At 45.8% G+C, this 20,080-nt stretch overlaps 1 protein-coding gene across 1 annotated transcript; it reads left to right on the top strand.

The window, feature by feature from the left end:
- Positions 1-9,137: 9,137 nt before the first annotated feature.
- Positions 9,138-10,091, top strand: LOC137544712 (olfactory receptor 52D1-like). The gene has a single exon (XM_068265805.1). It carries the CDS (start codon positions 9,138-9,140, stop codon positions 10,089-10,091), a length of 954 nt encoding a protein of 317 aa, XP_068121906.1.
- Positions 10,092-20,080: the final 9,989 nt, after the last annotated feature.

Here is a 20,080-nt window from a genome sequence, read left to right as displayed (position 1 = left end):
CAGACGACGCTGACACTGTCACTTTCCGGAGTAGTGCTCTTGAGGTCTCCCAGTGTTCATCAAACACAACAACCAACAGCCCTTCCGTGTGCAGCGCTACGGTTCAGTTGTCTGTGTCGGAGATGTTTGAGCGCAAGAGGAAATTGCCAGCAAATGACCCCCGGGCCGTGGCAGTAACAGCCAGCATAGCCAAGCTTCTGGCCTGCGAAATGCTGCCATATCGATTGGTGGAGACAAACAGCTTCAAGGGCATGATGTCAGTGGCCATCCCACGTTACGTGGTTCCCAGCCGCTACCACTTTGCACGCTCTGCAGTGCCTGAGTTGCATGAGCACGTGGTCAGCAAAATAACCCGAAGCTTGAAGAATGCCGTTGCCTGCAAGGTTCACCTCACCACTGACACCTGGACGAGTGCGTTCGGCCAGGGTCGATACATCTCCCTTACCGCGCACTGGGTGAACCTTGTGGAGCCTGGCAGCGATTCCTCACCTGCTACGGCACGGGTGTTGCCCACGCCACAAACAGCTGCACCGCCGTCCCTCCCACTGGATAACAGCAGCACCTACCTCTCTGACTCCTTCTCCTCCAACGCATCTCAAAGCTGTACCTCATCCGGAAACGCTAACCCAGCAGCAGTAGGATCGTGGAAGCAGTGCAGCACAGCTGTTGGCATGCGTCAGCAAGCGTTGCTGAAGCTAATCTGCCTTGGGGATAAGCAGCACACAGGGGAGGAAATTTGGAGGGGAATAAAGGAACAGACGGATTTGTGGCTGGCACCGCTGGACCTGAAACCGGGCATGGTTGTGTGTGATAATGGGAGTAATCTCATTCGCGCTTTAAGGTTGGCTAAGCTGACACACATCCCTTGCCTGGCGCACGTGATGAACCTAGTAGTTCAGCGGTTCCTGAGGACATACCCAGGCGTGCCCGATCTGCTGTTGAAGGTGCGTCGAGTGTCCAAACATTGTAGAAATTCCAGTACTGCTTCGGGGGCACTCGCCAAGATGCAGGAGCGCTTCAATCTCCCCCACCATTGCTTGCTGTGTGATGTCCCTACGCGCTGGAATTCTACGCTGCACATGCTAGCCCGCTTTTGCGAGCAGAAGAGTGCAGTGGTCCAGTACATGACGGCGCAGTACCGAGGCGCATCCGGCCAGCTGCCAAGCTTCTGTGGATCCGATTGGGCCAACATGTTGGACCTCTGCCAAGTCCTCCAAAATTTTGAGCAATCCACGTTGCTTGTGAGCAGTGACAACTCTTCAGTCAGCATTACCATACCACTGCTGTGTTTACTGAAGAGGTCGATGTTAAAAATCAAGGAAACAGCTGTCATGATGCAACTGGGGGAATCTGAAGGAGAAAACGATCAGCGTGATGGTACCAACATCAGGCCATCCGCCTCAGGGAACGCTGGCCCCAGCAGCTATGACGAAGAAGAGGAGGAGGAACAGCTGGAGTTGGAGCAGGAATTTCATGCCACCACTGACGAGGGCCAGAGCGGTGCACGTTGGACTTCCACAATTCAACGCGAATGGTCAGCAGAAGCAGACCAGGAGGAAGGTGACGACTATGATGCATCACAACAACTATCACAACGCTCACAAGAGGATGATGAGGATTCTGGTAGGACTCTGGCACACATGGCTCAATTCATGCTAGACTGCATTGAACGTGACCCACGCATTGTGCGCATTCTGGACAACACCAATTACTGGGTTTATACCCTTCTGGATCCACGGTACAAACACAATGTTCCAAAACTGCTTGAAGAAAGAGTCAGACAGGTCAAAATGGAAGAATACCAGCAGGCCCTTGTGGAGACTTTAGAGAGGAGATTGACATCCTCCCCCTCCTCTAGCCAGTTGTACGCAGACAGACTGACTTCCGCAAACCCAGGACGACCAGGAGGGCAGCAAACAACGCAAGCCGCAGCTAGTACCCAAAAGGGAATGGTATCGGCAGTGTCCTTGGAGTGGGAAAATTTTCTGACACCCATGCAGCCGCAGCCCACTGAACAGCAAGCGTGCAGATCCACCTCCAACACCGATCGCCTGGAGAAGATGGTCAAGGACTACATGTCAGATGGCGTAGCTGTGTCGAACCATCCATCTGCACCCTTCAACTATTGGGTATCGAAGCTAGACACCTGGCACGAACTGGCAATGTACGCAATAGAGGTGCTGGCTTGCCCGGCAGCCAGCGTTATGTCGGAACGCTGTTTCAGTGCTGCCGGAGGCATCGTCACAGATCGGCGTATCCGCCTCTCTACAGAAAATGCAGACCGTCTGACTCAAATTAAAATGAATCAATCCTGGATTGGAAATGACTACGCAACACTCCAGGACCCCAACCAAGTAACATGACCAATGAACATCTGGGATGGTGTTGCGTTTCCGGGCCCTGTTTATTGAACCTCTCATCTGTATTACATTTATGACTGCATGGCGGCAAAAAGCATTGCTGCTATATCCGCACGCTTTTTGTCCACATGCAAGGCCTGGGTTGTTGTGTCTCACAAAGCGTGGCCTTCTCCTCCTGCGCCTGCTCCTGTTCCATCACGTCTGCTGCTGCTGGGTTAGCGTTGCCGCGTGGTCCCTGTTTATTGAACCACTTATCTTTATTACATTTATGACTGCATGGCGGTACAAAGCATGCTATCCGCACGCTTCTTGCCCTCATGCAAGGCCTGGGTTGTTGTGTCTCACAAAGCGTGGCCTTCTCCTCCTGCGCCTGCTCCTGTTCCATCACGTCTGCTGCTGCTGGGTTAGCGTTGCCGCGTGGTCCCTGTTTATTGAACCACTTATCTTTATTACATTTATGACTGCATGGCGGTACAAAGCATGCTATCCGCACGCTTCTTGCCCTCATGCAAGGCCGGGGTTGTTGTGTCTCACAAAGCGTGGCCTTCTTCTCCTCCTGCGCCACCCTCCTCCTGTTCCATCACGTGTGCTGCTGCTGGGTTAGCGTTACCGGTCCCTTTTCCTGGAACCTCTTATATGTATTACATTTATGACTGCATGCCGACAAAAAACATGTTACCTGTGCAAAGAAAACAGACATTTCCCGCATTTAAAAGACAGTTTTCCCTTTGAAACTTTAAAATCGATTTTCTCAAAAACTATAAGCTCTTTTTGCTAATTTTTTTTTCCTCTTGTACCCACTCCCAAGGTGCACATACCCTGTAAATTTGGGGTATGTAGCATGTAAGGAGGCTTTACAAACCACAAAAGTTCGGGTCCCCATTGACTTCCATTATGTTCGGAGTTCGGGTCGAACACCCGAACATCGCGGCCATGTTCGGCCTGTTCGGCCCGAACCCGAACATCTAGATGTTCGCCCAACACTACTCACCAGGACTCTGCCATCTTGCCTCTAGGGCGTGGGCGCGCACGACAGACACACCTTTATACTCTTAGAAAGTGTGTCAGCTGACCTGGAGATCAGCTGACATTTTAGCCTGCTCTGATTGGTTGCTGCCTGGGGTGGAGACTTCTCTCCCAGGCAGTATATAAGGAAGTGCTTTTCAGTCACACTTCGTCTGTGTTTGCGATACCCTGTGTCAGCACTCAGACCTAGTCAGCCTTGTCTCGGATATTGTGTTATATATTGGTTTATCGCCAATATATACACATATTATTACTGTTTGATTTATCGTGTACGATTCTGTGCCTGTCTTGACTACTCCTCTGCTTCCTGATTTTGTACTTCACCAGCCCGTACCGTTATCGACTATTGGCTTGGTTTCCGACTATTCTCTTGTCTCATGTTTCTGTACTGCTGCCGCCTGATCTGTTGCTGAACCTCATTTTGTCTGACCTTTCTCCCTTCAGTGGAACGTCTCCCACTGTAGGGTTCTATCAGAGGCTTTCCTCTTTGAGATGACCGCCACTAGCAAACCCTTGCTGCTAGAGGCCGAGACTCCTCCACTCCGTCCTTTGGAGGATCTCACACACAGGGTTCCCATTCAGAGGTAACCACACCTCTGAGGAATTACGGTGTGGTGGATATTTCTACAGACTTGAATTTACACTGTATATAAATATTGTGTTCTTCTGTTCCAGCTTGCTGGAGGTTGTATCTCTGTGCCCTATAGAGATACTCTATTGTACCAAGCACCCTCTTGCATACGATTGTATCGTGTCACGCTATACTTGCATTATTGGTGATTCTGCAGATCACCATATAATCAGGTATAGCATCTGTATTATTGGTGATACTGCAGATCACCAATAATCAGAATAGTGGTGCTTGCTTACACCAATCGTTACAGTCACTCTTGAAACTTACTTAATGAACAGCACTGGCAGTGTGACTGTCTGTAAGTAGTAGCTGAAGTGTATGACTGGCTAATAAGCTAAATACAAGTGAGCACACTAATCACCAGTACACTCTGACTACACTGACTAAAACTAACTTCAGCAATGACTCACTGGCTAGCTAACCAATACAAGAGTAGTATAAGAGCACTGTTAGGAGTAAAAACACTAGGTTTTTCACACAAAAATGCACTTGCTGAAGCAACAATGGCCTGGAGATGATCCTCTCTGTATCAGAGTGTTGCAAGGATGGAGTTTTTCATCATGGCTGCCGCTTTATATACAGGAGGGGAGGGCATAGCCTCCCCTCCTACGATTGGTTGCTAGGGCCTGGCTGGGGGCCTCTGATTGGCCCAGGGAAGTCACTTCCGCCCATTTCTACGCATTTCCGCTAACCATGGCTTCTGCGCGATTTTCACGAGGGTGAACGCGTTCGAATGTACGCATTTACGGTCTGCCAAAGCGGATTTTAGTGATTGAAAATTGATCCACGACGACAAATACCCGTGGCGGATATCGTAAAAATGGTCGTGAAACCACGGCAACTTGTGATCACATCCTACATCCGAGCACCATTGGTGGAAATCTAGTAACAGTGGACAGAAGAGAGTGGAGGTGACTGACAACTCACTCATATGAGTGGGGGCCAGAGGATGTAATGAATAACTGTAAAAATGATGGACATGAGAAAATAGAGATGATTGGTATTCTGTGTGGTTGTGGGACAGAGGAGAGAGTGAATAGTTGCCAATGGTGGGCATGAGAGAATAGAGATGTTTGGTGCTTTATATGAATGGGGGACAGAAGGTGGAGGGAATAGATAGTAATGACTGGCAGGAGGGAGTGGAGGTTTTTAACGTTTGGTGGGGGTGTACGACAAGGATGGATTAAACCCATTAATTCGAAGGAGACTGGTGAGGAATACTGGTCACAGAGTAACATTGGTGGTTCTCCTCTCTTGTTTCTCTTCTTAGGCACTATGGGCTTGATTTACAAAAGAGTTTTCGTGTGAAAATTTGCGTTTGCGTGCGAAAACGTTATCGTTTCCCGTGAAAATTCGCGATCGTGCGCTATGCAAAAATTTGCATGAAAACAGCCGTGCTAACAGTTAGCACTCTTTTGTGAATCAAGCCCTATCTGTATTCTTCTTCTTTCGTTGGTAGTCTTTTTTGTGAAATCAAAAAAAAAATTCTAGAAAGAAAAATAGAAAAAGACTATGCTGATTCCAACCAGGGTTGCTCGCCAGGACCCCGAATGCGAAGTTTACCCGAAAATTCGGGTGCTTTTTCAGGTTTCCCGAAGGCGAAACCAAACCCGAATGTTAAAAATCATGCTAAAGCCGAATTCGAAGGTTCCCGAATGTGCGCACTCGAATTCGGCCGGATGACGCTGTGGGTTCGGTTTCGGCTTCGGGATTCGGGGATGACGTCATTGGGCCAATCAGAAGTCCTCCAGCCGAGGACCTTGCAACCCTAGCAACCAATCAGAGGAGGGGAGCCTGACCCTCCCCTCCTCTATATAAGGCGGCGGCCCTCTTGTGGAGCCACGTACTTGTGTGACTGTGCTGGTACTGAGAGTATCTACAGTGCTGTGCTGCATCTGATCAAGTGCATTTTCACTGCTAAACCTAGTGTTTTGCTTCCTAAACACCTCCTAAACACATTGATTGCACTGTTATATAATTCGATAGTAATTTGATTGTTTGTAGTCAGCTAGTGTATAGTGTATACTGTGCTAGGCTAGTGTTAGTCTGTGTGCAGCCTTAGCCTACTACTAGCTTAGGTAGGTTAGGGATTCTAGTTAGTTGTGTACTTAGTACTAGTTTAGTTATTTAGTAGTGCTGTAGTCTGTTAGTTTATTAGCTTCAGTACTTTGTTAGTTAGTTACTGACTGTGTAGAGGACACTAGGCCAGCAAACATCTGTTGTGATCTGTGACAGTCATCAGCCCGACCCTATTGATTGATTGTGTCTGACCGTGTGTGACTGAGTTTAATTGTCACCAACTGTCTGCGTCGCACAACTTAGTTACTTGAAGTATGCTAGGGATTTATTAGTTACCTGCGTACGACTACTAGTACCCGTACAGTTAATTTTTTGAACTGTTAATGTGTGATTTTATTAGCTTCTGTACTGTGTGTAATAAATAATAGTTACATCACAGGCCAGCATCCGTTGTGAGTGACCTGTGAGTGTCACCTGCCCGACCCTATTGATTGATTGCGTCTGACTGTGTGTGTCTGACTTTAATTGTCAATATCCGTCACACGAGTTAGTTAGTACTGTAGTATACTATACTATACTACTGCTGTTAGTAGTAGTACTGCTACTATTTAATACTACTATTTAAATAAAACAAAACTCTCATTTTTTGTTGTCACTCAACACCAGTCACCACCACCAGCAGTCACCACCAAGTCACCACCAACACAGACTTTATTAAAGTTTACCGCCCTCTTCTAATTTTTTTTTTTTTTTACTGTATTTGTATATTGCACAATGACTGGCAGAGGTAGAGGCGAGGCACCACCAGGAGAGGCAGCACCATTGCAGGAGCCACTGCCAGCAGCAGCAGAAGGTCTGGGACTGGTCCGCCGCCAGCCATTGACCACAGCGTTGTGGAAGAGGGAGCAGAGGCGCAACAGCAGCATGTTGCGTGCATTTTTGACACGGGTTGTCACCCACGGCCCATTGTGGAGAGTCAGGTGCAGGCTGTGGTGGTAATGATGGCGGAGCAGGAAGCCACCATTTCCAGCCAGGCCTCCAGCACCAGCGAGAGCATGTACAGGGATGTTTTGGAGCAGTTTGAGGTATTTGAGTCCCTGGAGGAGTATGAGGAGGAGTTGGAGGTGCTGCAGGTTGCTGCTGGGGGGTACATCGGAGCGCAACAGCAGTGGTGCGAGGGTGGAGAGTGGAGGAAGAGGCTCAGGAGCCAGAGGAGGAGGAGGAGGAGGATGCTGACCCTGATGTCTCTGTTGGACGGTCCACCCTGTTCCCCATGGCAGCACATGCTGTGCTGCCTGCGCACAGACCCCAGGGTCAAGCGGATGCGAGCGATGGAGGATGCCTGAATCAGCATGATCCTGGACCCACAGCTGAGAGAGAGGTGGGATCAGTTTCTGCCTGCTAGAGACTGTGAGCAGCGAGCATGGGAGTTGCAGGAGATCCTTGTTCGGCGACTGGAGGAAGCCTTCCCCCCACCTTCCACCCCCTCTGTCCCTTTCCAGTAGCCAGCACAGCAGCTGGTGCCTGCAGCCAGCAGCAGCGTCAGGCACCCAGGGGACCTGCTGTCATTGACACAGGTGTTCTACATGATGGTAGAGCAGCCAAGAGAGGAGGTGCATGCAACAGCCACCTTCTCTGAGAGTCACAGCCAGCGCATGACCCGGATGGTGGCTGACTACATGGGGTCCTTCAGTGGGCTTGACACCGGCAGCGCGGAATCTGGAGACCCCACGGAGTACTGGGTGGAGCACTTGCACATCTGGAGGGAGCTTGCGCAGTACTCCCTGGAGGTATTGTCTTGTCCCCCTTACAGCGTGCTGTCTGAGAGGTGCTTCAGTGCAGCCGGTGGCGTGGTCACCGAGAAGCGCTCTTGTCTGTCCACTGAGGGCGTGGACAGACTGACATTTTTGAAGATTAACCAGGCCTGGATTAAAGGCACGTTCCTGGCACCTGTTGTCGGCGAGAGGAGGACATGAGGTGCCTGCCTGGGAATTACAATACATTGCCTGCTGCCATACGTGACAACTCCTCCTCCTCCTGCTGGCCTGCTGCATTTATTTATTTATTTATGAATTTATTTATGTATTTATTGTATTTATATGTGACTCCTCCTCCTCCTGCTGCTGCTGCATTTTTTTATTTATGAATTTATGAATTTATTTATGTATTTATTGTATTTATACATGACTCCTCCTCCTCTTCCTGCTGCTGCTGCATTTATTTATTTATGAATTTATTTATGTACTTATTGTATTTATAAAGTGCCAAAATTACGCTGCACTGATTTTCACCCTCCTGCTGTCTGTGGTCCCACTGCCAGGGTTCACACAATACATTGCCTGCTGCCAGTGCCACACGTCACTCCTCCTCTTGCTGCTGCTGTATTTATCCTCCTGCTGTCTGTGATCCAACCACCAGGGTCCATACAATACATTGCCTGCTGCCAGTGCCACATGTCACTCCTCCTCCTCCTGCTGTCTGTATCCTCCTGCTGTCTGTGGTTCCATCGCCAGGGTCCACACAATACATTGCCTGCTGCCACACGTCACTCCTCCTCCTGCTGCTGCTGTATTTATCCTCCTGCTGTCTGTGATCCAACCACCAGGGTCCACACAATACATTGCCTGCTGCCAGTGCCACACGTCACTCCTCCTTCTCCTGCTGTCTTTATCCTCCTGCTGTCTGTGGTCCCACCACCAGGGTCCACACAATACATTGCCTGCTGCCAGTGCCACATGTGACACATCACTCCTCCTGCTGTATTTATCCTCCTGCTGTCTGTGGTCCAACCGCCAGGGTCCACACAATACATTACCTCCATATCCCTTTCACTTTGGGTGTTCTTTAACCACCATTCTCACATTTCCTGGTATTTCTTACCTGGTAATTAAGCAATACTTATGGACTCAGGAGTGATTCTCGTTTCTCTGCACTAAAAAAACAGGCACCATGAAACAGTATTGTGGATTTCTACCATCTAAAGAAGTCAAGGCTGTATCATATAGTATGTTAATTGAGAACCTTTCCGATCCATTTGACGTTTTATGGCTCTATTTTCAGGGTTCTGAGCACACATAAAAGAAAAAATAATGGCTAACATGACCTACTCCACGCCTTCGCTATTGATTCTTGAGTTTGGGGAAATGGCGGAATTTAGATACCTTTACAGTGTGATGACACTACTTGGCTTCTTGCTGATCCTCCTCACCAACAGTGTGATCATCTCTGTAGTTGCATTGAATCCAGCATTACATGAGCCTATGTACATCTTCTTGTCAGCACTATGTCTGAATGGTCTTTTTGGCAGTCTGGGATTCTACCCGAATCTCTTTGTAAGTCTTCTTCAGCAGATCCCCACCATATCCTACATTGGCTGCCTGACCCAGATATTTTGTGTTCATACGTATTGGGCCTGCGAGATGACTCTTCTTAGTCTTATGGCTTATGATCGGTACGTATGTATCTGCAACCCATTGAGATACAACAAAATTATGTCTTTACCTACAGTGTTTAAACTGATTGTCTTTGCCTGGTTTTTCAACATCATTTCTTTTTCCATCCACTTCTGGTTGACTGTTCGACTTCCAATATGTGGTTCAGCAATCCAGAAGTTCTACTGTGACAATTTCTCACTTGTTAGCCTCTCATGTATTGACACCACCATAAACAGCATCTATGGACTTTTCCTCACTCTGGGGTTCATGATAACGATTCCATTACTTATTTTATTTTCGTATGTACAGATATTACGTGTCTGCACACGATCTTCTAAAGACTTCAGAACCAAAGCTTTGCAGACTTGCACCCCCCACCTTGTAACCATGACTAACTATGTAGCCGACATATTCTTTGAAGTGCTCCTCTATCGTTTCAAGCCAAAAAACTTACCTTATGAGTTGAGAATTCTCATGTCGGTGCAAAGTTTTGTGGTGCCCCCACTCCTAAATCCTCTCATTTATGGTCTGAAGCTGAAGGAGATACGGAGGAAAGTGTTCCAGCTCTTGCATCTCAAAACAATTGTAGCATCCAGTACAGAAATATGGAAACATTGAGAGATAACATTTATAGTTCCATCACACTGTACTCCAAGCCTTTATTTGTCCATATTAGGTTGTGGTTGAGGTCAGGATGCTTTTACTACTGAGATTCCTGTATCGTAAAACACAATATATATTTCTATTACAATAACTTATCCAGGAACACAAGTGTTCTGTTTCTTAGTGACCTCAATGTTTTTTTTTTTTTTCTGTTAACACATCTAAATGTCAATCTCTAGGCCAGGGCTGTCATCATGGAGGTTTAAGTTGTACTTCAGTAGAGCTGTAGAACTAGAAAGTTCAGTATTTTACACTACACAGAAATGGGGCTTTATGTTTCTTATGTTTTTGTTTTTTTTTTCTTTATTATTGAACATTTTTTTATGAAGATAAACAATACAACAGGGAAAACCAAATGTACAAGGTTTACTATGATGATAGTACAAGGCATTTTATTCCCATGCGGGGGACTGTCAGTGGAAGTGTGTATTAGAGAAACAGATTACAGCAAGGTACTAGCTCCTCCTCCAGTGCTCACAGAGACAAGGGCCCATATCCAATTGCTAAGTGCTGGTGAATTCTTAATTTAGGCAATGGGGGCATTGCCTAATCCTATTAAGCTTAAGACCCCTCCCCCCCCCAGGTGGAAAAGAACTCGATTGGGCGACATAGTTCAAAACCAGTGTTCATTCTTAAATAGAGCCGCCCCGCTTACTCCTGCTCGCCGATTTTTTACTGCTGCCGATCGTTAGATTTATGAATGGGAACAAAGTTTCCATTCATTGATCTCCCCTCTAGGCCACCATGATCACAGGCATCCATTGATGCCTGTGTCACTTCCCTAGTTACATTGTAGCAACACATTGCTTCCTATAGCGTACTTATTGTACGCAAATAGGAAGTACTCAGCGGACATCTTGTGGCCAAAGAGTAAAATTACACTTACTGACTTTGGGGAATAAAAATGTTTTAATATATATGTCAAGAGGTCATGCTATTATTAAATTATGGGCTAAAAATTAGTGATGGATGTAAAACTGAAAAAATGCACCTTTATTTCCAAATAAAATATTGTCAGCATACATTATACTAGGGATATAATTTTAATGTTGCAATAACCAGGACAAATGACCAAATAAAATGTGCGGATTTCAATTACAGTAGTGTAACGGTTGAGGAATTATCTCTGTGGTCAGCGCACAACATATGCGCTGACACTGCAGAAACCCTCCACAAGCATTTGGATAAGGGAACCCAGCTTTGGTGCAAATGCACCTGCAGAGAGGAATTCCAACCGGCAGATGGAGCTGTGGAGTGAGAGGAACACGGTCTCTGTACAACCACAGATGCCAGATGGAAATTGTACGAAGTGAAGCAATACAGGGCAAGATAGCCACTCGAGAGAGAGAGTGAGCACAGAGACAGAATGTATGTATGTCCACAATCTAGTCGCCACCCGGCGACGGTTGACATACAACAAGCGGAGACCAAAGTGAGAAAGCAATCGCAAGAATGGCGATTGCTAACAGAGATACAAGACTGAGTAAAGACAGATCATAGAATGAATAGAGACAGAACCAATTAGCAAACTGCAATCCAACACAAAAGAACAGACAGGACTAGCTAAACGTGGTCACCACATGTTAAGCGCAATAGCGACAAAGCGCGTTCAAGGCACGGTCACCGCACGTTAAGCGCAACAGTGACAAAACGTACCAACCCTGACTAACAAAAGAAACACGGAAAATGAAAATAAACAGATAATGCGAACGCTTGCTAATCGGTTGCCTCACCCAGACAACAGCAAGCGTTCATTCCAGACAAGACAGACAGAAGGAGTAACCAGTAGCAACCGCAGCTAAGGTTAAACTCCAAGGTTCAGACAAGAGAGATCCACTGCCTCTAACACTAGGGCGAATACGATCTAGTAACAGGAAAGAACGATTCACTGTCAGCCACCGCTGGCGACAGTACCATCGCACGGACCCGACAAGACAGACAGAAGGAGCAACCAGTAGCAACCACTGCTCTGGCTTACACTCCATGACAGAGTACAGAAGGATCCACCGCCTCTACCGCTAGGGGGCATGCGATCCAAACAGACAGAACGATTCACTATCAGCCGCCATTGGAGAAAGTGCAATTGCAACATATCAGACAAGACAGAACTAGGCAATACAGATAATAACAACCTGACTGCACTAGAAGGAATGCTAGTGCACTCTCAAGGATAACTACTCTAAGACAATATTTAGCAAGCAATAGCAGAGTGGCTGAAACTCAAGGTAAGTCCAGCAGAACCAAACCTTTATGACCAGCAGGGAATTCTGGGAGGAAATGGCATTTATACTGCAAGTCTTCAAGAGAGGCAGAGCTATCAATAACAGATAAGTGAATGCAAATCCCTCACCAGAACAGCAAGTCTGAAACTTGCAGAGTGAAAACAGGTCTCCTTTCCAGGGACCTGCAGCATGCAGACCTGAAAAATGGTCAAAAAGCTGCCTGCCTGTGCAGACAGCAGAGCAGATCATTACAAGTAGCATGTACTATTTTAAAACTATAATCGCTGAAAACTAAGAAATAATTAATTATTTCTTTTTTTTCTTATTATTCCCATTGTAATGCATTTAGAATAAAATAATTCTTAGCATAATGTACCACCCAAAGAAAGCCTAATTAGTGGTGGAAAAAAGGTATGGATCATTTTGTTGTGATTAGTAGTGATAAAGTTATTGGGGAATGAAAGGGAGGAGTGCTGAAACTAGTGTTGGGCGAACAGTGTTCGCCACTGTTCGGGTTCTGCAGAACATCACCCTGTTCGGGTGATGTTCGGGTTCGGCCGAACACCTGATGGTGTTCGGCCAAACTGTTCGGCCATATGGCCGAACTAAGAGCGCATGGCCGAACGTTACCCGAACGTTCGGCTAGCGCTGTGATTGGCCGAACGGGTCACGTGTAGTGTTGGGCGAACATCTAGATGTTCGGGTTCGGGCCGAACATGGCCGAACTCCGCACATAATGGAAGTCAATGGGGACCCGAACTTTCATGCTTTGCAAAGCCTCCTTATATGCTACATACCCCAAATTTACAGGGTATGTGCACCTTGGGAGTGGGTACAAGAGGAAAAAAAAATTTGCAAAAAGAGCTTATAGTTTTTGAGAAAATCGATTTTAAAGTTTCAAAGGGAAAACTGTCTTTTAAATGCGGGAAATGTCTGTTTTCTTTGCACAGGTAACATGCTTTTTGTCGGCATGCAGTCATAAATGTAATACATATAAGAGGTTCCAGGAAAAGGGACCGGTAACGCTAACCCAGCAGCAGCACACGTGATGGAACAGGAGGAGGGTGGCGCAGGAGGAGAAGGCCACGCTTTGAGACACAACAACCCAGGCCTTGCATGAGGACAAGAAGCGTGCGGATAGCAATTTGCATTTTGTCGCCATGCAGTCATAAATGTAATACAGATGAGAGGTTCAATAAACAGGGACCGGAAACGCTAACCCATCACAGATGTTCATTGTTCATGTTACTTGGTTGGGGTCCGGGAGTGTTGCGTAGTCGTTTCCAATCCAGGATTGATTCATTTTAATTTTTTTTTTTTTTTTCAAACTCAGCCGGTATGTGACCCAGATATGACCATGTGACAGCTGTGAAGCCATCATACGTGGGTCTCAGGTCTGCATCATAGTTTGATTTTCTTTCCTCTCCTCCCCCCCTCCCTCACTCCATCATCACTACAATATATCAAATATTCCACCAGTGGCTCAGGTCAAACTAATTATAGTAAGAGAGAGAAAAAAGAAAGTAAGAAAAAAAAAAAAAAAAACACAAGCACCAGCAAAAAACAAACTCCACCTACCCATCTTAACATTAAGTGGTTAATATCCCTCTCCGACCACCTACTTATTTTATGGACATGCCCTCCATGCATGAGCCATCAGGGCCGGACCAAGCCAATGGAGGGGACAGGCCTCATGCACAAACAGGTCACATATCTAAGCTGAGAAGCAAAGCAATTACTCTTATTTCAACTTTCATACACATTCATATAAGTGCCTTCTATACTTCAACATATATCTATGCATCTGCACATTCATCCATCCATTTATCCTTACAATTTCAGTTGGTAATATAGTGGTTATTTGGTTCTTTTCTCCTCATCCCCTCCACCTCAAATACTCAGCTACATATTATATGTTACTTATTTTTTCCCATGCAATTTTCCATTCCTCCATTTGTTTGTTGGTGCCAGCATCTTCTACACTGCCCTCGCCACCTTGCAAAAAATCTGACATCATCCATATCCACTCTTCCATACTGGGAGCTTCGGGGTTCTTCCAGGATTTTGCTATAAGTTTCCTGGCCACAATTGCTGCAGGGATTGCTAGTTTATTTGCATGTCTAAAGCGGTCAGGTTCCATGCAACTCAACAGAGCGGTACTGGGATGGAATGATCCCCCTAAGGGTCCCTACAATGCTAGAAAATTTGGTACTGCTGAGCCATTGCCCTTTGAAAAGATGTGAGATTTTGGAAAGTGAAATAGGGAGGCAATGAAATCCTATGGGGGATTTTACCAATTTTGGACCCCTGTAACTCTGGTTTGCAGAGATGTAGGGACCCCATCTTTGGAATCCAAGTCTAACAATATGTCTTCTACCTGCATGAGACATTTCGTGAGATTCAGACTTTGCTAACGGCCATTGCTGCGATTTATGTACGTCACCATCACTACCATTGAAATAGCCCAAATAAACAGGTTTTTGTGACCCTAGGCTATGACCTCTTCGGCCTAGGGGCCCGAAACTCACCAGTCATGTTCCCCCTAAGGGTCCCTACAATGCTAGAAAATTTGGTACTGCTGAGCCATTGCCCTTTGAAAAGATGTGAGATTTTGGAAAGTGAAATAGGGAGGCAATGAAATCCTATGGGGGATTTTACCAATTTTGGACCCCTGTAACTCTGGTTTGCAGAGATGTAGGGACCCCATCTTTGGAATCCAAGTCTAACAATATGTCTTCTACCTGCATGAGACATTTCGTGAGATTCAGACTTTGCTAACGGCCATTGCTGCGATTTATGTACGTCACCATCACTACCATTGAAATAGCCCAAATAAACAGGTTTTTGTGACCCTAGGCTATGACCTCTTCGGCCTAGGGGCCCGAAAATCACCAGTCATGTTCACCCTAAGGGTCCCTACAATGCTAGAAAATTTGGTACTGCTGAGCCATTGCCCTTTTAAAAGATGTGAGATTTTGGAAAGTGAAATAGGGAGGCAATGAAATCCTATGGGGGATTTTACCAATTTTGGACCCCTGTAACTCTGGTTTGCAGAGATGTAGGGACCCCATCTTTGGAATCCAAGTCTAACAATATGTCTTCTACCTGCATGAGACATTTCGTGAGATTCAGACTTTGCTAACGGCCATTGCTGCGATTTATGTACGTCAGACTCGCCACCATTGAAATTGCCCAAATAAACAGGTTTTGTGACCCTAGGCTATGACCTCTTCGGCCTAGGACTGCATTGAACGTGACCCACGCATTGTGCGCATTCTGGACAACACCAATTACTGGGTTTATACCCTTCTGGATCCACGGTACAAACACAATGTTCCAAAACTGCATGAAGAAAGAGCCAGACAGGTCAAAATGGAAGAATACCAGCAGGCCCTTGTGGAGACTTTAGAGAGGAGATTGACATCCTCCCCCTCCTCTAGCCAGTTGTACGCCGACAGACTGACTTCCGCAAACCCAGGACGACCAGGAGGGCAGCAAACAACACAAGCCGCAGCTAGTGCCCAAAAGGGAATGGTATCGGCAGTGTCCTTGGAGTGGGAAAATTTTCTGACACCCATGCAGCAGCACACAGAACAGCAAGCGTGCAGATCCACCTCCAACACCGATCGCCTGGAGAAGATGGTCAAGGACTACATGTCAGATGGCGTAGCTGTGTTGAACAATCCATCTGCACCCTTCAACTATTGGGTATCGAAGCTAGACACCTGGCACAAACTGGCAATGTACGCAATAGAGGTGCTGGCTTGCCCGGCAGCCAGCGTTATGTCAGAACGCTGTTTCAGTGCTGCCGGAGGCATCGTCACAGATCGGCGGCGTATCCGCCTCTCCACAGAAAATGCAGACCGTCTGACTCAAATTAAAATGAATCAATCCTGGATTGGAAACGACTACGCAACACTCCCGGACCCTAACCAAGTAACATGAACAATGAACATCTGTGATGGGTTAGCGTTTCCGGTCCCTGTTTATTGAACCTCTCATCTGTATTACATTTATGACTGCATGGCGACAAAATGCAAATTGCTATCCGCACGCTTCTTGTCCTCATGCAAGGCCTGGGTTGTTGTGTCTCAAAGCGTGGCCTTCTTCTCCTGCGCCACCCTCCTCCTGTTCCATCACGTGTGCTGCTGCTGGGTTAGCGTTACCGGTCCCTTTTCCTGGAACCTCTTATATGTATTACATTTATGACTGCATGCCGACAAAAAGCATGTTACCTGTGCAAAGAAAACAGACATTTCCTGCATTTAAAAGACAGTTTTCCCTTTGAAACTTTAAAATCGATTTTCTCAAAAACTATAAGCTCTTTTTGCTAATTTTTTTTCCTCTTGTACCCACTCCCAAGGTGCACATACCCTGTAAATTTGGGGTATGTAGCATGTAAGGAGGCTTTACAAAGCACAAAAGTTCGGGTCCCCATTGACTTCCATTATGTTCGGAGTTCGGGTCGAACACCCGAACATCGCGGCCATGTTCGGCCTGTTCGGCCCGAACCCGAACATCTAGATGTTCGCCCAACACTAGCTGAAACCAGAGCACCTGCAAGTATGTAGGAAGCGATCTACTTTAATGCCTAATAAAGCATATATCACAGCTCCAGGAATTACCCCACCAATTGACAAAGAAACAGAGAGTACCATAATGCAATTTACTAGTGATGAGTGCAGGTTTTCATCCAGACTGAAAGTCAAATAAGCCAATAGTCAGCATCTGCCGCCTCACCGCCCTAATGTAAACTTTTCCTACCCGCCACGGTGTCCACACATGTGCCCACTTATACACCAGCAACCTTGTGGGGTGCAATCCATGAAGATGGAGCCAGCAGTGGACATGGACCGGTAAAGTCTACTGCATGGGGGGGGGGGGGGGGGCATTTTACATTAAGTGGGACAGCGCTGTGGGTTATGTCACTTTTGCCTTTTGTCCCAATAACGCCGTGCACCCGATCAAGCAAGTAAGCCCTACATTTTGCAGTATTTTGCAGCATGTCCAACCAATACATGATCCAAAATTGGTCGCATCATCAATCGGACATGCTCTTGGCAGCACCGATTTTCATTCAATTTGATAATAATAATTGGATGGTCAGTCAGCCACCAAGTGACTGGATGTATTTCCACCTTAAAGAGAACCCGAGGCAGGTATGTGATATCTTAAAGAGAACCCGAGGTGGGTTTGAAGAATATTATCTGCATACAGAAGCTGGATCTGCCTATACAGCCCAGCCTCTGTTGCTATCCCAAACCCCCCTAAGGTCCCCCTGCACTCTGCAATCCCTCATAAATCACAGCCAGCGCTGCTGACAAGCAGCTTGTCAGAGCAGGCTGTGTTTATCTCTATAGTGTCAGTCTGCTGCTCTCCCCGCCTCCTACAGAACTCCAGTCCCCGCCTGCATCCCTTCCCTCCCTGCTGATTGGAGGGAAAGGACGGGGCAGGGACCGGAGCTATGCAGGAGGCGGGGGAGCAGCAGAGACTGACACTACAGATGTAAACACAGCCTGCACAGCGAGGCTGTGATTTATGAGGGATTGCACAGTGCAGGGGGACCTTAGGGGGGTTTGGGATAGCAAAAGAGGCTGGGCTGTATAGGCAGATCCAGCCTCTGTATGCAGATAACATTCTTCAAACACACCTCGGGTTCTCTTTAAGAGACCACAGATAGAGATGGCTCAAACCTCAGATTTTGGGTCCGCGAACCGCTTCCGCAACAATCAGAGTTTGCACGAACTGGGCGGACCACCATAGACTTCAATGGGCAGGCGAACTTTAAAACCTACAAAGACTTTTTCTGGCCACAAAAGTGATGGAAAAGATGTTTCAAGTGGTCTAACACCTGGAGGGGGGCATGGCGGAGTGGGATACATGCCAAAAGTCCCGGGGAAAATTATAGCTTTGACGCACAGCATGGTTATAATCCCTAAAGGGCAGAAATCACATTGCATTGTTAAATTGGAGGCATAAATTGCTTGAAAACATCTTGCGTGTGTGGACATGGATCAGCAGGTAGTGTAAGTAGTGTACTGCTTCACACTGACAGACCAAACTCACTGTGTAATGCACCGCGAACAGCCGCAAAAGGGTTGTCATTAGTTGAGAGAGAGAGAGAGAGAGATTTAAGCCATTTACATTTACAGGCCACTGACTGTTTTCTATCCGGACATCCAAATCCGACCAGATATCCAGGATATTTGGTTCGGATATTCAATCCTACTCGGATACCAAAAAGTTTGGATTTGGATATTCGATTCGGATCCGGATATCTGGGTATCCGGATCCAAATTCAATTCGGATTTTGAAAAGGGGTATCTGAGCAGCACTAGTACAAACCAGTGCCTTCTCAAGTTGTAGTATCTATTTTGATCAGTTTCAGGGAAAGGTAGGTTATTGAAAAAAAAAATATTTTGAAAGTTATTTATGGATAGATTTGTTATTTATAACAAAGCAAGAAATACAAATTTATTTATAAAAAATAAAAATTTTAAGATAATAAAATAATTCGAATTAATAATTTTCATTAAAAAGTAAACAAAGTCAGCAGGCATCAGGCTGGCAGCAGCAGGCCTGCTTGCCACTCGTGGTAGGGGTGGTGTCACCCAACTCCAATGCAGAGCCACGCAGTGGAGACTTGCAAGCAATGGAACGCTTCTCGACTTTTTTGGCGAGATCAAGTGTAGTATCGATTTTAATAAGTTTCAGGGAAAGGTAGGTTATTTAAAAAACAAAAATATTTAGAAAGTTATTTATGATTATGGATAGATTTGTTATTTATAACAAAATAATATATATATATATATATACAAATTTATTTAAAAAAAATTAAAGTTAAAGAATAATTCTAGTTTCAATGATAATTTTTCTGCTCTCTCACCATCTCAGGCAAGGATGTGGCATTCCCACTCACTACATATGTATAATGAACACTGCAAACCTCAGCCCTGACCATCTACAAAGGTTGACTGTTAAATTGTTCCATTGTGCTATTTATAACAAAGTAAGAAACAGAAATGTATTTATAAAAAAAAAAAAAAAATAGTTAAAGAATAATTTTAGTTTCAATTATATTTTTCTTGCTCTCTCACCATCTTAGGCAAGGATGTGGCATTCCCACTCACTACATATGTGTAATGAACACTGCAGACCTCAGCCCTGACCATCTAAAAAGGTTGACTGTTTAAAGTGGACCCAAATTAATAATACAAGATTTCAGAAATAAAATCTATTTTCTAAATTATAATAATAAATAGCAGCCTTTTTTCAGCTGCATGATGACAAATATAAAATATTTTACATTTATTGGAGGAACCCCTCCCTTCCTTTCATATTGCCGGACAGAATCCGGCAAACTGGTGGAGTAGCAGGTGTCTGGCGAAGGAAGAATTGCTAATGGCTGCCACCTGTATAACCCTAGTTTTGACAAGAGAAGGGTGAAAAGCATGCACTGAAATGCTCATAGGCTTAAAGGAGTGTTTATTTATCTTTGTATGTGTCAGAGTGGTGCAACTAAATATTTTGAATTCAAAAATGTTTGGTTTGGGTCCGCTTTAATTGTTCCATCGTGTTATTTATAATGTGTAAGAAATACAAATTTGTTTATAAAAATAAAAAATTAAAGGTAATAAATAATTCCTGGGAGCACCCTGCAATTATGCCCACCACAAGATGGCTTTCCTGTCCGGGCAGTTCCTTCACCATGAGCCTTCCATT

Source organism: Hyperolius riggenbachi, chromosome 2, assembly GCF_040937935.1.
Source record: "Hyperolius riggenbachi isolate aHypRig1 chromosome 2, aHypRig1.pri, whole genome shotgun sequence".
Classification (NCBI taxonomy): Eukaryota; Metazoa; Chordata; class Amphibia; order Anura; family Hyperoliidae; genus Hyperolius; species Hyperolius riggenbachi.
Note: the sequence above shows the minus strand (reverse complement) of the source record. Positions and strands in the feature narration are given on the sequence as shown.

Coding starts and splice junctions, on each gene's coding strand:
- LOC137544712 (XM_068265805.1), top strand. CDS start 9,138: ATGACCTACTCCACGCCTTCGCTATTGATTCTTGAGTTTGGGGAAATG.